This window comes from Cyprinus carpio, chromosome B18, assembly GCF_018340385.1.
Source record: "Cyprinus carpio isolate SPL01 chromosome B18, ASM1834038v1, whole genome shotgun sequence".
Classification (NCBI taxonomy): Eukaryota; Metazoa; Chordata; class Actinopteri; order Cypriniformes; family Cyprinidae; genus Cyprinus; species Cyprinus carpio.
This window is the reverse complement of record NC_056614.1, coordinates 23183343-23207579: the sequence shown is the minus strand read 5'-3', so window position 1 is coordinate 23207579 and position 24237 is coordinate 23183343. Positions and strand designations below refer to the sequence as shown.

The following is a 24237-nucleotide window of genomic DNA, read 5'->3' as shown; positions in this document are numbered from 1 at the left end:
GACCTAAATGTTATCAAAAAAATAAATAAATAATGAAAGAATAAAGGGCTAAATAAAAGAGCAGCATATTCAAATAAAATAATTTATTACTAAATAAATCTATGATTAAAAGCAAAATTCTTTGAGAACAATCATTATTATTCTACTGAATTTAAATAATTTATATTAAAACCTTTAATACGTTCGGCTAACTCTACAATAAATTAACTTAAACTAATATATTTAGCGGACAAAAATAATTCTGAATGTATTTTTTAAATAGACATTCTAAATATGAACGGGCTAAATATGGCAAAATGGTCATTTTTGTCTCACGCTTTAATTTACATTTGGACAAGCGTGCGCGCGCGCGTGAACTCGTGCGTGAGGGAAGAAGACAAAGAGCCCCGCGCATCTTATTTTTTCGTGACATGGTGGGCGGTTGCGTTTCAGTCCTTTAAAAAGCCCATGTACCAAGTCAGACATACAGACAGACAGACAGACACAGAAAGAGAGCGACAGACAGAGAGGGAGAGATAGAGAGTGGGCAAATCCACGGCACCATGACGCACAGGTCAGCGCGTCTCCTGCAGTGATGCTCCATTGACTCATTTATCCAGAGCGAAGCAGCAGCGCGGCTCAGGACAGTCTCCTGCCATGGACTCTCTCGGCGGTCTCCTCCTGCGGATATCGGTGCTTCTGTACTGCTCCTGCTGCGTTCAGGCGCTCTTACCGGGAATAACGGAGCCCGAGTTCATCCGCAGGTGTGTGCAAGCGCATAACACGCAGCGCTCGCGCACCTCTCCACCTGCGGCCAGCGCGCGCTCAATGGTAAGACAGGTGTTCAGGACGCAGGTATTTCATGTTTCCTTTCAGATTAATCATTGCTGGTAGTATTTGTGTGTTCATAATCACTCACGCATTTGCTCATCTTGTTTACTCATGTTCATCTGCATTTGTGTGTTTAGCTACGTGTTTGTCTGTGAAACCCGTTGTCTCCATGTTCCACATTTTAAACGCTCATAATAATATATCTCTGTGCCATACTAACAGCATGTCATTTTGTTTTTGTCTCAGTGTTTGGTTTTTAGTATAAAAAAAAATATGTACAACCATAATTCTGGTTGCCATGGAAATGGAGAGATGTTTTCGTATGAGTGGAAAGGAAAGGCTCCCTATTGTGTGTGTATTGATCTGGATTGTTGTTGTTGTTGTTGTTGTTTTTTAGCAGTAGTAGAAGAATGAAAAGAAAACAAAGGGTCTTTGTGATTGTGATGGTGCCTCAAGAGGGTTCTGGAAAGATATTCTCAGATATCTCTTCATCAGTGATCACTTGAAATGTGTTATTTATTTGATCTAATAACCCGTGTTTCTTAATGTTGCACATATAAGCATATTAGTAATATGTAAGCAAATGATTGTGGTTGAATTGATTGAAACAAGTGAAATACTGTAGCACAGAACAACCAGTTGTACAAGGAAAGTGTTTCAGAATCAAATGTTCTGGCCCGTTCACACAAAGGACAATTAAGTTTTAATAATCGTTCTAATTCTTTGAGAATAGGTAAACTCACATCATAATTATAACAAAAATCACAAAGAGTAACATTGGAATCACTCATTGGAATCACTTTAGATGAACAATAAAAACATTGCCAGCCAATCAAAATCCATCCTGCTTTAAAGAGCTTGAGAATTTAAATCGGTATGTGACAAAACTGCAGTGCACGCTTAGAATAAACAAGGCGATATTTTAAAATAAACTAAAATATCATCATTGTCTTTGGTGAGAATGTTGTAAGTTTTAGTGGCACTTGATAATCTTATTCTGTCAGTTATATCTTAAATGATATCTATGTTATGTAATTTAATTGATATGGAGTATTGTTTGTGTTTGTTCACAGTCCTGGGACAATGAATTGGCCAAAGGTGCCAGAGACCGAGCGAGACACTGCAAGGCCTCTCATCACCCTGGGCTGGCACATTTTGGGCACCCGCTGCTTGGGTGGATGGGCGAGAACATCTGGCTGGGTGCTCCGTTTTCAGCCTTCTCAGTGGAGAACGCCATACACAGATGGAGCAAAGGCGGCGCTTACTCACTCAGAAATAACAACTGCTCGCACTTGTGCGGCCACTATGCACAGGTATGTTCAGCTGTGTATATTTTTCGAGAATGAAAATCAAAGGTTTATCAACCTCATGTATTTGTGCATGTATTGTACTTTTCAGTTAATGTGGTCTACAAGCTTCAAGCTGGGCTGTGCAGTAAATGTGTGCTCTAAAGGAATCGAAAACTTCTCCTCTCACCCGGAATCCACTATTTTCGTGTGCAATTATGGTGATACGTAAGTTAGACTTTTTATGTGCAAAAAAAGCAGCCAAATGATCAAAACCAAGGGGAATCAAGAAATAAAAAAATATATATCCATTTTTTTGTGTGTGTATGTGTCTTTTTGTTTAGAACCCAGTAGTGCCATAGAAGAACCATTTTTGGCTTTCTTAAAGAACCTTTCAGCAAACAGTACTTTAAAGAACCATTTTTAATGCTTCTTCATGGAATTATTAATGCCAATAAAGAACCCTTATTATTTTTAAGAGTGTATATATTTACCATATTATGGGAACACGTTGACTTTGTATCTTTGGTGGTTATGATCATGAATCTCTCTGTAAAATAGTTTTTGCTTGATTTATAGTTGCAAATATATAGTATTGTTCAGTGCAGGTCAAAATATTACTGTGTCTGCCTCCTGTGGCGATGTTAAGTAATGTTATTCTAACATGCTCTGTTACAGGGGACAGGTTCATGGTGTTACTCCATATATAGCAGGTGTGGCCTGCAGCGGTTGTGGGTCAGAGATCTGCCGAGACAACGTCTGTAGTAAGAGCTTTTACAATTAAACACCACAATAACACTCACACAATGTATCTTTCCACCCCATATATATATATATATATATATATCACAATAACACTCACACAATGTATCTTTCCACACACACATATATACACATATACACCATATATATATATATATATATATATATATATATATATATATATATATATTTTTTTTTTTTTTTTAACATAATATTACATTACATAACATTTGTATTAAATAATAATATTAATATTATTTTTAATATTATTATTTTTATATTATTATTAATCTTATATTTAGATTATTTCAATAAATACTGTCCATACTCACTGTACAGAGGAGCTACAGGATGTCTACCTGATCTTACTCTTAAAATTATTTATTTTTGTAATACAATGATTTCATGTACACTGAAAAAAAATGGTGTAAAAACAATTTTATATATTTTTTTAATTTTCAATCAATTTTTTTATTGAATCTTTTAGACTTAATTTATCATTTCCATATTTATATCCACTTTGCATACATTTCCCAGTATGACGTCATTTCAAAACTACATCTTGCTCAGATATGCTGTGATGTCTCTTTACAGGATATGATTGGTTCCCTGGGTGGGATTATGGCCCGCCCTCTTCAGCCTACAGTACTTCCTACTGGCTGACTAATCTTGGAATGTGTCTACTAGGAGTTTGCTGGTTACTCCACTTTTATGCAACACATTAATGTCATCCTGTGAACCTGTTCCCTAATGTCTCAAACTTGAACCTTAAAATTTGCATCTCTCCATAATTTCATTATGGTTGGATATTAAATTAGCAATCACTCTGAAATAATAATAAGAAATCTGTCTATAAATATACATGTATAGTTTTCTTTTCTGCTGTGTGTAAATCATTTATTTTAGTTCCATATACACAGTAGGTCTGTAAATGCATTTAGAAAACAGGAATTTTCATTTTGCTTGTAAGAATTGCCATCATAAAAGTGCTAGCTGAATAAACTTGGGTTGATATTTTATACTCTTTCTGCTTGTCTCCTGTGTGATTTTCTAGCCTTCAGACCAAATCTCATTTCTAAAGTGTGTTACAACCTCTCAGGATTATGAAGCGTGAATATGACTGTGTGTGATAGTGAAGATACACATCAGTACAGTGCCTGTGAATTCAGCTGTTGTGTGTTTCACACACACATATAACCAACGTAGTCACGACATATTCCTGATGAATTTACAGTTGCCATGGAAACGGGTGTACGTATAGCACACTGTAGGCCGTGAGTGAGAACAGCTATGAGTCACGAGTTACAAATTATGTTTTGAAGTAGTTGTGTGTTTATGTTTCTGAGTAATCTATCAGCAGTGCTCTATTAGTGCATGAGTAATGTGTCATTATTTTAGGATGCCTGTACACCTGGGCTAATGATGACACATGAGGCTGTCAGAGATGAAGAAATTGAGAAATATTTTAAGAAACGGGTTAAAAGTGCATAAGTCATGTTCTTAGGCAAAAACATTTCATAAAAATGTTTCATAGGTGTCTGAAAAATGATAAACAATTTTTTATTAAAAAATTATTTAAGTCACTTAATGATGGTCAAGTTCACCCATTAAGTAAAAATCAAAAAATATTTCTGAGACATCAAATACATGTTACATCTACATCATTAAAATAAATAAATGAATATGAAGTATTTATTTTGAGTCATTAATAACATACAGGATTCTTGGGGTTACTGCATTTAAATTCTGAAAACCCGGACTAAAATTATGCCAAAATACTTTTTTTAAAATGCTTAAAATAACCTATTAATGCAAAACTTTAAAACTCAAAATGAATTTTAATTCAGAACTTTAAAACATGTTGATCATGTCATAGAAGAGACAGAACTGATTTTTTTCAAAAACCTCAGACCAGAATAGTTGCTGTATTCTGAGTTTGTTGCATGTTTATTAATTGTATTTCTGTTTGTTTCAGTTTCTTTGGTATGTTCTAGTTTGTCATTGCTTCTAGCCAGTGTTGGGAAGGTTACTTTGGAAATGTAATAGGTTACAGGTAACAAGTTACCCTATTTAAAATGTAACAGTCTAACTATTAAAATTACTTTATTAAAGTAATGTAACTGTTTACATCTGATTCCTTTTCAAAATCACAGCACCACAAAATCAGATTTTTGCATCGCTTTTTACTTTGAGATCTTTCTGAGGTTAAATAAAGATTTAAAATCATAAAAATGTATAGTTTAATAACTATGACACTGTTTTTGAAATCAGATCTTTTGCAAGCTATGATAGGAAACACTGGCATCTAACAATGCCTTGGACAAAAACAGTTCATTTAAAAATAAAGCATATACATAAACCCAAATAGAAAATAAACTCTGTGTCCTAAACTGCTTAAACATTGGTGTCTCACATTTTAGAGCAGTCAATGAAATTTTGGAAAAAAAATCAATCAATCAAATCTGTGTTTGTGAAATTATGAAGATGTGACCACCTTTGTACAACTGTAAACGATTACAGTTACATTTATTTTGTAATTAAATTACGTAATTCTGTTACATGTAACCAGTTAATCCCCAACCCTGCTTCTAGCTTGTTAATTAGTTATTTTCTCCTCTGATCCTCGTCAGTTAGTTTCTATTAGTTTCAGTTAGTTTGTGGATTATAGATTACCTTCCTTGGACTCTTGTCTCCTGTGCATTTGTGAGTGAGCTCTACACAGAAGTACACTGACAACAGTAGTACTACAGTAGGCTGACTGAGCTGAAGAAGTTAAAGCACAAACAGGTAACTGAGGCCAAATAAATGTAAATACATGATAAAACTGCTTTTATGCTTTCGTAATCAATTCAGTGTGATTCTGTTGTATATGAATAGACAAAACATTAGTTTACAGCTTGACCTGTACATCTGCAGTACCCTGAACTCTCATTGCCAGTAATCTGATTTGTTTCACAATAGTGTCCTTGTGAAGGAGTGAGAGAGAAATGTTTGTGAATGCAGGCCAGTCTCATTGATGTCACGCGAAATTCAACAGGCACACAAGCCAGAGTCGGATTCCTCTACACTCTTACACTCGCTGTTTGCTGACTGAAGATAAATGTCAGATTTATCAGCATAAAACATTTTGCAAGCATCTGTTTGTGGATATAGGCAGCTGAGATTCTCCTGTTGAAGTAAGTGGAACTAACTAATTCTATTCTGATTGACTCTGAGGTTTGAAAAGCCATAATGGTGTTGTTTGGCACTACATTGATTGTGGTCACGCTACATTCAATTATGCCAATTGTGAGTGGAAGACTGAAAAGTGAAACTCAACAAACTGGGACTCCGATTATGATTTTCAACATCCCAAACACTGAACATAAAGAAACACATGAGAGCTTGGATGATGTTGTTCTAGATGAATCCGCTTTAAACCCGTTTAAGAGTCTAGAGTTTTATGCTCGTGCTGATGAATTTTCAAGAAACACTGTGGCTGAATCGACTGATATGCATTCAGTAGCTGATTCCATATCAACCAGAACTGAATGTGAAGGTAGTAATATTCTACACAAGGAGCCTGAGATGGATGAGAAGTTGAATAAGGTGGGATGTGATGGTGAATGCATAATTAATTCACTGGATAACACCTCCTCCGATGACTTCGAAAATACCTCTAGTGGAGATCCAGTCGTCATTACGCATCTCGGGCGAGTTCGTGGCCGTACTCTGGATAAAGCTCATGTGTTTTATGGGATTCCTTATGCAGACCCTCCTGGGGGACAAACGCTGGGCTCCTCCTTCATCCGTGTCACCTTGGACGTACACGTATGACGCCACATTTCCCCGTCCTGCTTGCATGCAGGTGTGTGCTGGTGAGTTCTCTCGGATGTGTCCTCCTAAGGTATGAAACACTCAATTTTGCAAACCATCCACAAATTAAAACAAATAAAGACAATTATAGTATGTATTACATTCATATATTTAATGTCCTGAAGACTTGGGCAACAATAAATAAAATATTAAGTGTTACAGGTGCGCGTTTTTAAAGTTAGAGGTTTTTCAAAACTATTAATCTTAATAATGTAATTTGTCCTGTCATTTATACTGTATAGGGACCTGAATATGGGCAGTGTTGACTTGGGCCTGTTTGTAACCACCTAGTAATTATCTAGCAATGCCCTAGTAACCATATCACAACATGCTAAGAAAGACCACCTAGTAAAGCCCTGGCAACCATCTAGCAACAATATAGAAACCACATAGCAGCACACAAAGAAACACTAAATACATGTCCACAACACTGAGGTTGTTTATTAAAAATTGTGTTATGAATGGTTAAATTTAGGAGTTCAGAACACTTTATCATCCTCCTAGCAACGTCCTGGAAACCACCAAGCAACACTCTAGAAACCACATAGCAACACATCAAAGAACACCCAGAACACATTCCAGCAACCACATAGTAACACCCTGGCAACCACCTAGCAATACTCTAGTTACCACATAGCAACACACTAAAAAACTCAAGAAAATACCATAGCAACACACCAACAAACACTCATAATACTTTATCAACCTCCTAGTAACGTCCAACCTACCTAGCAACACAACTACCAAGCAACATTCTAGGAACCACATAGCAACACCCTGGCAACCACCTAGCAACAATCTAGATACCACATAGAAACACACTAAGAAACACTAAGAAAGAACATTTTAACAAACTCAAAACAAAAATGTCCTGGCTACTGCCTAACAACACTCTAGAAACCACATAGCAACACACTAAGAAACACTCAGAATACTCCAGTAACTACATAGCAAATATCTGGCAATCACCTAGCAACACTTCAGAAACCACACAGCAACACCCTGGCAACCACCTAAAAAACATTCTAGGAATCACACTGGAAAATGCTAAAAAAAAAAAAAAAAAAACTCAGATCATGTCAACAACAATCACAGAGCAACACACTAAGAAAAACTAAGAAGAATAAAGCAACCACATAGCAACACCCTGGCAACCATCTAGAAACCACACTTCACTATGCTAAAAATGCTCAGACCATTTTAGCAACCAAATAGCAATGCCTTGGCAACCACCTAGAAATGACATAGCAACCACGTTAGACCATGCTAAAAAAAAGACTCAGACTCTGCATAGCAACACCCTAACAACCACATAGCAATAAGAAAAGAAACACTCCAAGCATTTTAGCAGCCACACAGCAACATTCTGACAACCACACTGCAATGCCATAGCAACCACATTGCAAACAAAGACTCCACACACTTTAGAAATTACATAGCAACACCCTAGCAACCATACAGTGAATGTGAATGAGTGAATGTCTGCATTTGCACAGGTTAGCGAGGACTGCCTGTATCTAAACATCTTTGTTCCTGTGAGTGTCAACCTGTCGTTGCCGATAGTAACGGCCCTGCCGGTGATGGTGTGGATTCACGGCGGTGATTTCATCGCTGGCTCCGCCTCCAAACCTCTATATGACGGCCGCTTCATCAGTAACTATAGCAACACAGTAGTTGTAAACATGGAGTATCGTCTTGGTTAGTCAAACTCATTTTCCATATTGGCGTACATGATTACATCTGACTGAGCCAATTCCTAAGATGTTCTGGTCAATTTTTAGGTGCTTTTGGCTTCTTAGTCACAGGCAAAGATCCCGAGAGCTCTGCAGTGGGGAATTATGGGATTCTAGACCAGCAGGCAGCACTGCGCTGGGTCCAAGAAAACATTGCAGCTTTTGGAGGAGACCCAAATAAGGTACAAGGGAACACGGGGGTGGATGAATGACGACAGTGTGGACATCTGATTACAGTATATTATATCTGTGTATGTAGGTTACTCTGTTTAGCGAGAGCGCTGGAGCCCAATCAGTGTGTCTTCATCTGATGATGCAGAGCAGCGAGTATTTGTTTAGACATGCAGCCATACAGAGTTTACCATTCTCTTTGCCACTGAAAACCAGGTAAAACGCATATAAAACAGTTAGTTGCATTTTTGCATTATTGACACACTGTTTCCTAATTAATGTTGTTCAGTTGCTTTGACGCAATCTTTTTTGTTTAAAGCGCTATAAAAATAAAGGAGACTTGACTTGACTTAGTGCACCCAAAAATTCTGTCATTAATTACTGTCATCACCCTCACGTCATTCTAAACCCGTAAGACCTTCGTTCATTTTCGGAACACAAATTAAGATATTTTTGATGAAATCCGAGAGCTTTCTGACCCTCCATAGACAGCAAGGGTCCTACAGAAAGGTACAAAGAACATCGACAAAATAGTCCATGTGACATCAGTGGTTCAACTGTAATTTTATGAAGCTACGTGAATACATTTTTGTGGGCAAAGAAAACAAAGATAACGACATTATTCAACAATTCTTCTCCCCTCAGTCACCCTCTGCCTCCATTAACTGGAGAGTACCACATTGCATGCAATAAATATCTTAATTTGTGTTCAAAAGCCGTGCTGTGCATTCTGGGATTGCCTTCTCTCTGAAGATATAAATAAAATGCAATTTTTTAGAATCTCAGCAAAACAAGGTATCTTGTGTAATTCTGCTTACCATTTGCATTGGTTGCACATCTATGCCATAAAGCCTTTTAGTTCACTATGTTTTGGAACAGAGCCTTAGCCTTTAGAACAACAGAGTAAGCACGATGAAGCTGCTGCTGATGATGGTGCTTCTTATTTTGTAGATGGGATGCGATGAAACTGGGCTGGGATTTTGCTAAACTGACAAATTGCTCAGCATTTGATCTGCCCTGTCTGCGCTCTCTCAGCTCACATGACGTGCTCGATGCCCAGGTTAAGTCAGGTACATACTCACATCAGTGTTATTGATAACTAAATAAATAAAAATAATAATTAATTCAAATAAAACAATTAATAAAATATCTGACTGCAGAATGATGCGGCTGGCAATAAACACATATATATCAGACATACACATGGACAAAACATATGTACACTGAAATAGGCTAAAAATCTAATTCTGTGCTTTTAGGTTCTAAGATCATCAACCCCTTCCGTTTCCTGGAGGTCTTTGAGACATGGGGACCATTCATTGATGGAGAGCTGATCCAGGAACAGCCAATCACAGCCTTCCAAACAGGCCACTGGCAGAGTTATAAGCCTGTTATACTTGGTTTGTGCTTCAACAACAACAACATCAGCATATTCTGGGTTAAACATAAGCTAAGCTATCACATGTTGTTGATTACCAAAGAACAAAGATGCTGTGGGATGAATTGTATTAAGGAATAACCAAAATTAAAATTTGCAAAAAAATGTACTCACCCTCAGGTCATCCAAGATGTAGATGAGTTTGTTTGTCGGAAATTGATTGGAGAAATTTAGCTTTACATCACTTGCTCACCAATGGATCCTCTGCAGTGAATGGGTGCCGTCAGAATGAGAGTCCAAAAAGTTGATAAAAACATCACAATAATCCAGAAGTAATCCACACCATTCCAGTCCATCAATTAATGTCTTGTGAAATAAAAAGCTGTTTTTAAGAAACAAATCAATAGTTAGCACGTTTTTAACTCCAAACCATTGCTTCTCTATGCATAATAATTTGGACCTGTATTTTGGCCAAAGGTGATCAAGTCAAGAAGCCTTAATGGTGGATTTGTGTCTTAAAACGATTTTCGCATTTCACTTCTCAAGATGTTAATTGATGGACTGGAATGGTGTGGATTACTTATGGATTATTGTGATGTTTTTATCAGCTGTTTGGACTCTCATTCTGACGGCACCCATTCACTGCAGAGGATCCATTAATGAGCAAGTGATGTAATGCTACATTTCTCCAATCAATTTCCGACAAACAAACTCATCTACTGTACATCTCGAATAGTTTGAGGATGAGTACAGTTTCAGCAAATTTTCATTTTTGGGTGAACTACTCTTTAACCTGGAATATTCAGAAAGGTTAGCATTGTTTACCTCTGTCAGCTCTCGTCTGGTCTGTCCTGTAGGTACAACCTCTGAGGAAGGCGTGACCTTTGTGTACAGCGTTTTCAACCGGTCCGTATCAACGCTGGAATGTGTGCTCTACACTGCCGCCATTTTTAAGCAACATGCGCTTAAAATTCTGCACAAATACATTCCTTTCTTCCCAAACCAGGACAGAAGAGTGATGCTTTCACAAGTAAGACATCAGTATTCTTTAGATAAAACAACTGCAAGACAAACAGCACAAAATAGAGGTTAGGCTTCATGTGTTCTTACACTTCTTTAGCTTATAAAATGATCCTGTTTTGCAGATTGTCACGGATTACATGTTTCTGTGTCCGACTCGATGTTCTGCTCGCTCTGGAGTGAGAGTCGGTGGAGCCGTTTGGTTGTATGTATTTGACCACGCTCCATCTGATCACAACATATGGGCGGGGCGTCCGTTCTGCTACAATCATACCTGCCATGGGGCGGAGCTTCCCTTTCTGTTTGACTCCGCTCCCAGCACTAACTTCACACTTACACCTCAAGAGACCCTTCTGGCCAATCGGATGGCGTGTTACTGGGGAACATTTGCCCACACGGGGGACCCAAACTCTCGAAGTGAACAGACTCACTTCTGCACACAGCAGAGGCTGCCGGTTTGGCCTCGGTACACGGCTCCAGAGGGCTGGCCCATCCTGAACCTGACTCTACCCTCACACCCACAGCACGGGGACAGGGATCATTTCTGTGACTTCTGGGATCGGCTGGACATCTATTGAGGGGAGGAGATTGTGCTGGAGGAAAGAAAAGATCAGGGCTCTAACAATTTTGATAAACTCTTTGCTATTCATTAACCATTCTGCTATTTCTTTTTTAATTTAAATCTCATCTTTATACATTATCAATGACTGGGCCAGTTTAATAACAAAATATTATTTTTTAAAGTACATTATGATTCAAACGTTAGGAGTAATTTTTTCATGTTTTGAAATGTCTCTTCTTCGTCATCTGCATTTATTTGATCAAAAATTCACTACAAACAGTATTATTGTGAAGTATTATTACATAATTAAATTTAAATTATTACAAATTTAAATTGTAAACTGTATTCTTTCATTAATATAATTAAAAATGTATTCCTGTGATACAAAGCTGAATTTTCAGCATCATCATAAAAGAAAATCATACTGATCCCAAGCTTTTGAAAAGAGTTAATTGCACTACTTTTTAACAATGATTTTGTACTTTTGTTTTAAATAATTAAAATGTATAATGCATATAGAACTGAATTACAAATACTCCTATTTGTTTCAAGAAAATTATAGAATGCATTTATATTCTATATTTAAATGTTCAAAATAATTTGTATATTCTATGAAAGTGTTATAAAAAATACAGTTTATATATATATATATATATATATATATGTGTGTGTGTGTGTGTGTGTGTGTGTGTGTAAATATCATTTTGATATAAAATATCAAAACAAATGCCATTTGTTTTAAAAGAAAAATAAAGGAAAAGGTAAATAGGCTTTAAACGTAGTTCATTTGATGATATACAGCTGTTTTTATTCTGCAAGGACACATTTGTGAACTTGAGAGGAAATGACATCAATACATCCACTAAAATGAACAGTTGGTTTGAAGTCATTGCAAAAATGGCTCAAAAAAGTGAAAGATTTAAGAAGGTTCAGCAGCATTTTTTTGCAGATGCCACTTTGTTTGATATTTTGTATCAAATGCTTTGACATTCAGACATTTTTAAGCATGACTTAAGTTCAAATACTTTTTAGGGCCAGTGCAAACATAGATCAGAGGTAAACATGTAGTGAATGACTTATGCATCTGTTGACTGAGTGGAGTTTGAACGCTCTGGCGTCTCTTCCTCCTCCTCCTCAGAGTGTGTTTGAGGTCCAGTGCATAACAGAGTGTGTGTGTGTGTGTGTGTGTGTGTGTGTGTGTGTGTGTGTGTGTGTGTGTGTGTGTGTGTGTGTGTGTGTGTGTGTGCGCGCATGTGTGTGTGCGTGCGCGTGTGTGTGTGCGTGTGTGTGTGTGTGTGTAAAATAGCCCCTACACATAAGAGTCTGTGCAAACACTGCAACACAGAAACAAGCAGCTGCTTCTTTCCATTGACCGACTCAAGACCCAGTGCAGAACTCTCACTGAACCTGAACCCGAACTTCAACTCAGGCATTTCTGACTCTCGCGCTTTGGTCTTGTCCCACCAAGATCATCCAAGAAATGTGTCTGAATATTGAGAAACCACCTGTGATTAGGAGCATACAAAGTTCTTGGCAAACAGCTCTCTTGGTTACTTACTAGAGTTATGTTCGTTCAACAAAAAGTAATGTACCAAGAACTCAAACACACCTCCAATGGGAAGCACTCCTCCTGCATGCATAATTCCACTCCACAGGTCTTGCGATGAAAGCACGCTTTGTGATTGGTCCGAACACGGACTCTGTGATTGGTCAGATGCCAGTGTCTGACAGAAGCTTTCATACAGATTCTGTAGCATTGCAAACACACCTTGGCTAACACACTCAGTCTGGTCAAGCAATTCTGGCGCTGGTGCACAAAAAACAAGCGTGTGTGTGTGTGTGTTTGAAAACATGCCCAGACACGCATAGTGATGCCCACTGAGTTGCACACATCTACAGGAGTTGAGCATCACGAGGTGTTGAAGTGGTGGATGTGAGAGTGTTTCTACAGCACTGATGTTTGAAAGAAAGTCAAGTAGAGAAACGTGGTTCAATCGAGCCCATTGCAACACACTTTCTGGCTGCTTCACGGACGATAGCACCACATGGACCTGTAAGTCTAATCAACTTGCTAACTTTTGCTTCATGACACTCTCTGAGCATTGCAGATAGTCCTTTTGAATGCACATGGATATGTTTTCACCTACAGCAACAAATGAAGCTCCAAAGCTCTCATATAAAATGAGTGCTTTTACTGATCCTGCTGGTTCAGTCCACACTGACCAATCACAAGTCACAACCAGGCCTTCAATGCATATGTAGAAAAGAGAAGTGTGAATGTATGAATGAGATTGTTACTACTGCGTTTTGATCTCGACTGACTTGATGAAAGAACTCAGGCAGGACTCGTTTCAGTTAAATCCTCCTGGCCGATCCCCACTCTTCCAGAAATATACCCATCAATCAACAAATCAAGAACGCTGCCCTCCAGTTTGTAACTATGGTGACTACAGTACAATGAGGCATATGGGGTAATTTTGTGTGTTACGACATCGTCCAATTCCTTTCTGCTCACAGCCAACAGGCGATTAGTGAGATTTTGAAGATTAGGGATGCTCCAAGATCCTTTGCAGCGCATGTGTGAGTCGTGAATTCCTCGTAACAGCGCGGCCAGCAGGAGAATGAATGATTTTGTGCCGTCTGCAGTAGCTTTACTATGTGCGCACACACAGTCCAACACCATCCTAAAGAACAAAGATAACAAATGGCAAATAAATCCACATTATTTTCATATAAAAATATAATTAATATAAATAAATCCTGAAAAATATAGTCCATAAGAGAAAATAATAGTTGAATTTATAAAAATGACTCAGATGAAAAGTTTACATCCACTAGATCACTGATGCTCCAAAAAAATGCATTAAGAGCCTGGAGGGGAAAACTGGTCAATTGGACTTATTTTTGTCTTCGGGGAAACATGCAAGTATCTTCTGTAGATTCTGAAGAGATACTAAATGAAAAAAAAATATTATATTTAGGCAAAATAAGAAAAATGTACACATCTTGATTCTGTTCAAAAGTTTTCACCCCCGGCTCTTAATGCATGGTTTTTCCTTCTTGAGCATCAGTGAGCTTATGAATCTTCTGTAATAGTTGCATACGAGTCCCTCAGTTGTCCTCAGCATGAAAAGATGGATCTTAAAATCATACAATCATGGTTGGAAAAGGTTCAAATACGCAAAAGATGCAGGAAAACCAAAATATTTGTGGGACCTGAAGAACTTTTTCTGAAGAACAGCAGGCAGTTTACCTGTTCAACAAGGGACTCGTGAACAACTTAAAAATTGGATCCTCCAGGTAACAACACAGTATTAAAAATATTTTTTAGAAAATCAACTATTATTCTCTCTTGTGGATTATATGTAAACATTTTATGTTAAATATCTTATTCAGGTCAATACTAAATAAACAATAACATGCATTTTGTATGATCCCTCTTATTTTGGTAAAATAATTAACATTTTGCAGATACTGCAAAGTGTACTGTATGTAAAATTTTGACCACAACTTTATATTTACACACACACACACACACACACACACACACACACACACACACACATATATATAATATATATATATATATATATATATATATATATATATATTTATATACACACACTATTGTTTTTCTATTCCTCAAAGAATGCTGAAATCACATTTGTGATTATTCCACAAAATCAACACAACTGTTTTCAACATTAATAATAATAATAATAAAATCTGAAATGCTTCTGTAGCAGTAAATCAGCTTATTAGAATGATTTCTGAAGGATCATTTGACACTGAAGACTGGAGTAATGATGCTGAAAATACAGCTTTGCATCTCAAGAATAAAATATATATTTTAAATATATTCAAAAAGAAAATAGTTACTTTAAATTGTAATAATAATTCTCAGTATTACTGTTTTTACTGCATATTTTTAATCAAATAAATGCAGCCTTGGTGTGAAGAAGACCTGGCCATGGGGTGCTGCAGGTGGAGTGTGTTGAGAAGACTCTGTCCGTGTCTGCTGATGAGAGTTTCTCCCGTGTCTCGAGTCAGCAGCACACTCCAGCGCCCCAAACACACTGACACACACCTGCAGAGACACACACTCCTCCTGCATCCGCACACACACACACACACACACACACACACACACACACACACACACACACACACACACACACACACACACACAAAACAACTAAAACACTGTTAGCCCATGTATGATGACACTAACAAAGATAATTATTAGACAAAAACACACATCAAGCACATCAACATCAAAAATATATGAGGACACTAAAAATAAATAATATTTCTAATGAACAAGCAAACTTGAGTGCATTTGTCTAAATAGAAGCAAAAGACATAATTCGTGATATGACTATAACTACACTTTTGGATATACAGAAGAAAAACATGAAACCAAGGAACTGAACCAAAACAAACCCAACAAAACTGTGTCAAATGATCTCGAAACGATAATAACCTTCTAATCTGTGGAACATCCTCAAACTTCTACCGTGTTTTTTCTTCCTGTAAACATAGCGGAATATACTGACACCTACCCGGTAGACAGTAGAAGTGCCTTGTGTTAATAATGCAATTATTAATAATGGATGAAAGAAATATTTAATACAACTTGTAATATCTTTTAATAGAAGAGGTTTGATACGTTCCATAAAAACTGGTGCATTTCATCATTTCAGCTTCAATAAAATCTGCTAAATAAACCTTTACTGCAGTGTATAATGAGTGAAACATACCATTAAATTACACTTTTTAGGGTTTTAATACATAAAGTATAAGATGTATAATGTAGATTAATTCTATATTATAATTTATTACATAAATTATACATAAAATATTAATTATAATTGATATTATTTATGCTACAATTCTAAAAACAATATAGTGTGTGCAAAAATAAATAAATTAATTTTTACAAATAAATAAATAAAAACATGAGCCAGATGTATTTGTTAAAGACAAGCTTGCAAATGTCTTTTATTATATTCTTTGGATGTAGATAGCACATTTAGAATTTTTTTTATATGTCCCCCAAATATTTTGTGAAATAACCAGTACTGGCACCTTAATGTGACCCCTTCTACGTCCCTCATTAAAACCTTGTCATAATGTCCATATGGTTCCACCCACTGCTGCACAGCTTGCAACTGATGCTTCTCTCTCAGTCTCTCTCTCTCTCTCCCTCTGTCATTGTCTCTCCAGCAGCGTTAAACTCAGTCAAACATCTTGATATTTTCTTTCTTTTAAAAGAATAGTCTTGCCAAGACACACAAGAGAGCTTTATCGCATTACCTTTACCTTTACTTAATTCAGATTACCTGCCTGTCAAGTGCACTTCTCAAATCAGAGCTGCAGGTAAGTGTACTTCCTCCTCAAATATAGTATGTGATTTTTTTTTACGATCCTTAGATTACATATATACTTAACAATCAACTTTTATGTGCATACAAACACATGTTGTGTCTGAGGCTATATCCATGCATTTTTATATAAACTAAACAATGCTTTGAATATATACTTTTATATGAATGCTTCTGAGGTGTGCATTAGGATTTGTTTGATGGTGTTGTGTATATATAAATGCATGTTTATTATTATTTGTGTTAGATATACAGGTGTAAGTTTGAGTCAGTGTATCAGTGTGACTCAGGGGTATCAGTGTCAATGGCTTTCTGTGTCTCATTTCACTGTAAATAGAGAGAAAATCAATAAATCCCTACTCAGCATTTCTCAAAATAATCCAAGGTTAAGGAGCATCATGTCACCTGCTGTGTGCTCTGAATGTGAACCTCCCTTTGCCTTTACACCTTATAATGAGCTTCCAGAGCATCAGCATTACGCTCACTATCATCTGTGCAAATGCCAAGGTTATTAGAGAATTTAAAACTTTATAAAGTCACATGCAACTTCTCCACTGCATGTCCTCAGAATGCATGACGGTGATGCTCTGCTGGCTGGTCCTTCCTCATCTCCAGCACTGAATGGATCAAAGATAGCTGCGAGTTCTCCACCCACGGCTGTTCATCCTCAGACTACAACCGCAGAGGGTTTGGCTCATAGCATCAGAAGCAAGTTTCTGAATGAGCTTCATAAAGTCCCATGTGAGTAGACAGTCTCTCTCATACACACAATCACTTACTCACCTGTGTATTTATTATCGTTTCTGTGTGTTGTTTCAGTACCATCCTGGGCTCTGGTGGCCCTCGGCTTCCTCATAGTCCTCATCACGCTCAGCTGCTGCCTGTGTTTCTGCAAGAAGATGATATTTAAAAAGAAAAAGGAAAAGGGTGGGAAAGAGAAAAATGAAAAGAACAGCATTAACCTGTCAAACGTGAAAGAGGACGGAACAAAACAGGTACTAATTATTGGTCTGTGTCTGTGTATATATTATATACATGCACAGTGTGTATAATTATTAATATTTTTTTCCATGCACATTTTACCAATGCCAACCCACATCTATTTTAATAACTACTTTTTTAATTTTGTATACAATAATTTATAAGTGATATATAATTGGTACGGATTTTGCAAGATTACTGCTTTTTTCTGTATTTTTGATCAAATAAATGCAACCTTTATGAGCATAAGAGACTTATTAAAAAAAAAAAAAAAACATTATAAGTCTTACTGATCCCAAAATGTTGTATATATAGCCTATAATTTTGGTGGGCATGTCCATGGTAATAATGACTGGCATTTAGATGGTTGTATTTACAGGCTGTTCATCACGGCACTGATTCTGATCACAAGGAAGAGGATTCTGAGTCTAAAGAGGCTGCAAAACTTGGAAAACTTCACTATACCCTTGACTACAACTTCACTGACAGCGCGGTATGAATACAAATCAGCGACCAGTCATCAATATCCATATTAATGAGATAAACTTGCTTCAGCAGGGTTTTTTTTTTAATCTGCAGAGGGCTTTTATTGTAATGTAATGTAGAGAACTTCATTTTAAAATTAAAATTCTGAATCATTTTTAATGAATATGATATTCTTTTTTTTGTGCAGTTAATTGTAGGTGTGGTTGAGGCAGAAGGTCTTGCTGCGATGGATATTAGCGGCACTTCGGATCCATATGTGAAAGTCTACCTCCTCCCTGACAAGAAGAAAAAGTTTGAGACAAAAGTTCACAGCAAAACACTAGATCCAACATTTAATGAGCACTTCACCTTTAAGGTACAACTCAAAATCCACTTGCACTAAAAATCCTTCTTAGAGGTCACAATGTGCTGTTGGGACAGTAATGGATTTAACTACATTCAAATGTGTGTCAGATGTATGGATTCTCTCATATATATATTCTGTCTGCAGGTTCCATATGCAGAGCTCGGAGGAAAGACGCTGGTCATGACAGTGTATGACTTTGACCGTTTCTCCAAACATGATGCTATTGGGGATGTGAGGGTGCAGATGAATAAAGTGGACTTCAGTCAGCTTACAGAGGAGTGGAGAGATCTGCAGAAAGCAGAGAAAGAGGAGGTACGAGTGAGGAAGTGAATGGCTCAGAAAAATCATGTCTGAATTGAATAGGTCACATTGCATAGTTGAATTGATGGCGAATTGGGATGATCCCAAACAATGGGAAGTTTTTTTAATCCAACACAAGCGAGCTTTGTAATAAAACATAAAAACTATAATAATATTTATTAGAATTTTACAGATTATTTATTATAACTCATTTGAAAAGAATATTAATATATATTCACATCAGACATATTAACGATGTTAAATTTAATATTTAAATGTATGTAACAAACAGTAACATTTAAATATGTTTATAATTTAAGTTGTGAAATTATACATTTATTTACGCTAAATATTTACACTTAATTATACTGATCTTAAATTGTTAATGGTAAAAACAAAAAAAAATTGTGACATTAAGACATTAATATTTACATAATGCATGTAAAATATACAAATTATATACATTTATTGCGCAAGTTTTTGAGTAATTCATATTATACTCTATCAATGTTTTATATTTTACATATCTACTTCCTTCGAAATGAAACAGAATTATTTCTATATGTATTCCATTTCCATATTTAGTCATGAATACACCTCTGTACCTGCATGTGACAGTGACTTTTCGTTGTTGACTCAACAGCATGAGCGGTTAGGTGATATTTGCTTGTCTCTGCGCTATGTACCGACTGCTGGAAAGCTGACTGTTGTCGTTCTAGAGGCCAAAAACCTCAAAAAAATGGATGTGGGTGGCCTCTCAGGTGAGTGGAAAAAGTGAAGTGACATTTTATACTGACACATTTCATAATACAGATCTGAAATGTCATTTAACCACAGTAATTCGGACATTATTTAACTGTTCTACAGACCCATATGTAAAAATCCACCTGATGCAGAACGGCAAAAGGCTGAAGAAAAAGAAAACCACAATTAAGAAGAACACACTGAACCCGTATTACAACGAGTCATTTAGCTTTGAAGTGCCATCTGAGCAGATTCAGGTAGAGTTGAAGTTTCATTTCTCCCCGTCTTCTGAAACTTAACACATTAATGGTTCTGGACTATTCTTCTGTCTCCTTTTAGAAAGTTCAGGTTGTGGTGACAGTCCTGGACTATGACAAAATTGGGAAGAATGATGCCATTGGAAAGGTTTTCATAGGACTGAACAGCACAGGAACGGAGCAACGCCATTGGTCAGATATGTTGGCCAATCCAAGAAGACCCATCGCTCAATGGCACGCCCTCAAACCTGAAGAGGACATAGATGCTGAACTGATGAAGAAATGAAGTTGTGTGTGAGCATTTGTATACATGAATAATCAGTGGTTTGCTTTCATTTGTGAAGTTTGTGCATATGTGTGCATGTTTGTGTATGTGGGGAAGGTCTGAGGTAGATCAGGTAAAATCTCATCTTTTAATAATCAGAAGCACATTTATTTTCATTATCTCATGCAAGATGTACAAAGATACATTAAATTATATATTAAAGGAGTAAAAACTGTATTGGACAACATTAAACAGCATTCACAATGCAACTTCTGTAATAACATATTCCAGAATATTCATGAGGAAATAATGAAAACCAGGACCAAATCCATTGGTATTTGATTGTAGAAAAGTAGGTTATGACATTACTGATTTTATTTTTCCCTGCCTATGCAGAAAAGTCATTTCAGAAGTGGATAAAGTTATTACGTTTTTAATATGCAATCATTTGCCTAATTATTTTTCTCTTTAAAATAATGTTTGCTTAAAGGGATAATTCACCAAAAAATGAAAATTCAGTCATCATTTACTCACCCTCTAGTGATTACAAACCTTTAAGAGTTTCTTTCTTCTGTTAAACACAGAAGAAGACATTTTGCTTGTAGCCATATTATTGTAAAAACAAATATGGAAGTCTATGGCTACCGGCAACTGTTTGGTGTTCAAAATGTCTTCAAAATATTAATATTTTCATTCTTGGGTGAACTATCCCTTTAACAACTGTTAAGAAAGTAAACATGGTCAATTTTAATCTAATGTTGTCTTGTTGACTTTCAGCATGGCACAAAAAGGACATCTTCAGACAATTTAATAACCACATATAATTGTACTTAAATATATAAATATACAAAATCATTGATGGGGTCCATGTTATCCTGACAAATGACATCCATATGTATTGAATGTATATAAATGATACAATAAATGTAACAAATTATGTTGATATATTGTTTGGGATTTGCAAAAAACTGAAATATGTAGTCAGGTTTTTGCAATATCACTATTATTTGTCATCGTTAACCTGGGTGTACATGCTTAAAATTGTATTTATTCCCTTGATAAAATAAAATAAGACATAAATTTGTTTGCATAAGTTTCCTGATTCCACACACCGACTGCTCAAATGCTGAACTGTTCATTTTCCAGCAGTGGATCTGTATGGTCCTCTGATTTCTAAGAAAAACGAAAAACTGCATTAACTACATAATAAACATTACAAGGTTTCTGCATGTTTAATGTAGGTACATTTTTTAAGACCACTTTTAAAGAAAAATTAAGGAATAAACTGTAGGAAACACAATATGTTCTCTAAATGTAAATGTCCAGGGAGAACAGTAATACAAATAAAAATACAAGTTCCAACAGATCTATCAGTACTTTTTCTTTTAATTGACCAAAAATAGCTTAGCTAAAACACGAAATGATCACACTGCAAAAAAAGTAATGGTCTTGTCCTGTTTTCCAGTGCAAATGTCTGAAGATTCGTGAATCAAGCTACATTTACACATAAGATAAGCAATCTTATTTTCTGAGAAATTCTGCCATTCGGCGCAAAACATTCAACTTGATTCAAAGCAAAAACAAGTTTTCATATTTTAAAACACATTTGATCTTGTTCAAAGCATACACTCAATTGCACTCAATTTCTTAGAAAGTTTTTTGTGAATTAAAGAATTTGGTGAATTAAGACTTGCAGAAACCATGTATTATCACTGCATTCCTAAAACTATATTCTAGAGCTTGAATGTGTGAATGTTGTACCTGCATTACGCTGATGTAGTCCTGTCTGTAGAGGGTGCTGTAGGACTTAACACCTTTCCAAATCAGAAAGAGCATGTATATGGCTGCTAACATGCACTGGAGGATGGACACGAAACCACTGGCCTTCAGCACATACACACCAATGCGCTGCGAGAGAGACCATGATTTCATTTCAGTGTTAATTTCAAGTGGTTTATTGAGTGGCAGTGTCTCTGTACACTCACCTGCTGAGGGGTGGCCTTTTCCATTAGTGACGATTTAATAAAGAAAGTGACAAAAGAACAAACTGCAAACAGCAAGTTGAAGATATTCAGGCACATCAGAGTCATGACCTACAACAGCAGAGATCACACTTTACTCAAATAAGCACACAGGAAGCCTATTAACATGATATATCAAGGATATACTCGTACAGTTATTCCAAACTACACAAACATTTGATTTGGACACAAATATCTGAATATCACTGCATTAGATGACAAAATATCAAACCAAGTGACATTCATTTCAAAGTAACACATTTTTCAAGCTAAGTAAGATGTTTATGGAGTTAAGAAAGACACTGTTCAAAAAGAAGACAAAATGAAAAACGACATAAAACAAGCTTACTTTGATTTTTTTGGGTTTCCTTTGGACATCAATTGCAAGTGACCCCGTGGCTAGAAACTGAGACATAAAGAGATATATATCACAGAAAACAACTAATTAGTAAATGTACAGTAGCGTGTCAGACTGATCATTGCTTTGTACTGATTTATTGAACCAGAAATGTTATCTGGAGCACTTACGAAAAGGCTACACCATATTGGAGCTGTCATAGACGCAGAACAGCTGAAAGTCAAACAAGTATAGGAGAAAGTGGAAAGAATACAGAAGGCAGCACTGACAATCTGAACAACCTGAAAGAGAAAGACAAAGAAAAGAGGAAGAAAAGCAAGAATTAGGCTACAGTATATACTGCCTACTATTGGTCAAAATAAAATTGTATGTGAAGCAGTAAGTCATATGCAATAATAAACGTTTCAAATATTAGTATGCCATGTTGCCATAATATATGTTTAATACAGCAAGTGGCATTCATTTTTTTAATCTTTGATCCAGTTTGTGAACTTTTGGCAGTCCGGTCAAAAAAAAAAAGGTAAATATCACTGATGATACTGCTATCATTTGTCAAACTCTGTGTTAATCATTTAAGTAAGATATTATTTTTAATTTCTTTAAACTTTTAGTTCAAATTTTATTAAAAAAAAAAAAATGTATTAGCTTTTTAATGTCTATAAAGTTATTTTAGTATTTCATGTTAAACTAAACAAGAATGAGAAATGTTGCCCTGGTAAATAGCTGAAACAGAATAATTTTAAGTTTTTATTTTATTTCAATTAACATTTACTTTCTTTCAAGCAATAGGAATGTTTTCTATGGTTTTAGATTTAGTTAACAGTTATAACCCTGGTTAAACCGAAAATTGAAGGTCAAGTTGACCTGTGTGCGTATGTATTCATTAAATCTGAACTTTATTGGGATTGTTGGGTGTCTATGACAGTTAAGCTAGATTTTGTTACCCCAGACAAGAGAAGGCGGGTGTTGACCACTGTCCCAAACCAGCGGACCAGTCTGTCTTCCATCAGCTCTCCAGCTGTGGAGTCGTCAGCTGGAACAGGGGAGGGCAAAGGGCGCACCTTAAAAAACACCTGATGCAGCCCCTCCTGGAACATGTTCTGAGTCCTCTGGGACAAAAGAAGTGACATCATGAGTAACCACCACAACAAATGGACTTGATTTGGATTTTTTTGCTGCGTAGTTAATCTAATTAGTTAACATACATATACCGCAGCATTTACGGTCATGCTTGATCACTGACAATTTAATACAAGTCTATAGTGACTATTATGGATTTACGAGTGAAGTAATGTATAACTTACCTCTGGAGTCTCAGGCATTATATATGAGACGCCTTTCTAAATCAGTGCGAAACAAGTCAACAAGCATTCAAGTATATGGATTAACTTTAAGACGAACCTCCGTCTACGTGAAACACAGGGTCAAAGTTCTTTCTCAGGGTCTTGCTCTTAAAGCCCGCCCAGTAGGGAGAGTCCTGATGTGTGATTTGTCAGGATCTGATCAAAGGTTGTTTGG

The 24237-nt window shown here is 36.4% G+C and overlaps 4 protein-coding genes and 1 pseudogene across 5 annotated transcripts; 3 read left to right on the top strand and 2 right to left on the bottom strand.

Annotated features, from left to right (window-relative positions):
- Nucleotides 1-207: 207 nt before the first annotated feature.
- LOC109077136 (GLIPR1-like protein 1) lies at nucleotides 208-3884 on the top strand. 2 transcript variants are annotated; one of them, XM_042744450.1, is made up of 5 exons: nucleotides 208-834; nucleotides 1884-2123; nucleotides 2209-2324; nucleotides 2775-2860; nucleotides 3453-3884. In XM_042744450.1, the coding sequence occupies exons 1-5, from the start codon at nucleotides 637-639 to the stop codon at nucleotides 3581-3583; spliced, it is 771 nt and encodes a 256-aa protein (XP_042600384.1). In that variant the 5' UTR covers nucleotides 208-636; the 3' UTR covers nucleotides 3584-3884. The 2 variants fall into 2 exon arrangements, with proteins under 2 accessions (XP_042600384.1, XP_042600385.1); XM_042744451.1 differs by having other exon boundaries at nucleotides 225-810.
- A 1839-nt stretch (nucleotides 3885-5723) lies between these two features.
- On the top strand, nucleotides 5724-11803 carry LOC109109404 (acetylcholinesterase-like). Its single transcript, XM_042744449.1, is given in 9 exon segments — nucleotides 5724-6616; nucleotides 6618-6744; nucleotides 8210-8411; nucleotides 8495-8628; nucleotides 8706-8833; nucleotides 9569-9687; nucleotides 9877-10017; nucleotides 10853-11025; nucleotides 11141-11803. Coding segments are annotated over 9 exon segments (2004 nt in total). The 5' UTR covers nucleotides 5724-6089; the 3' UTR covers nucleotides 11594-11803.
- A 1057-nt stretch (nucleotides 11804-12860) lies between these two features.
- Nucleotides 12861-15697, bottom strand: LOC109109405 (annotated as a pseudogene).
- Nucleotides 15698-16793: 1096 nt separating this feature from the next.
- On the top strand, nucleotides 16794-20493 carry LOC109109716 (synaptotagmin-1-like). The gene is made up of 9 exons (XM_042744446.1): nucleotides 16794-16956; nucleotides 17530-17702; nucleotides 17781-17956; nucleotides 18322-18435; nucleotides 18616-18783; nucleotides 18919-19086; nucleotides 19718-19835; nucleotides 19942-20075; nucleotides 20158-20493. The coding sequence occupies exons 2-9, from the start codon at nucleotides 17531-17533 to the stop codon at nucleotides 20359-20361; spliced, it is 1254 nt and encodes a 417-aa protein (XP_042600380.1). The 5' UTR covers nucleotides 16794-16956; nucleotide 17530; the 3' UTR covers nucleotides 20362-20493.
- A 511-nt stretch (nucleotides 20494-21004) lies between these two features.
- LOC109109717 lies at nucleotides 21005-24168 on the bottom strand. The gene is made up of 7 exons (XM_042744447.1): nucleotides 24024-24168; nucleotides 23664-23828; nucleotides 22890-23000; nucleotides 22711-22767; nucleotides 22326-22433; nucleotides 22102-22248; nucleotides 21005-21513 (listed from the first exon to the last, which is right to left on the bottom strand). Exons 1-7 carry the CDS (start codon nucleotides 24039-24041, stop codon nucleotides 21460-21462), a joined length of 660 nt encoding a protein of 219 aa, XP_042600381.1. The 5' UTR covers nucleotides 24042-24168; the 3' UTR covers nucleotides 21005-21459.
- Nucleotides 24169-24237: the final 69 nt, after the last annotated feature.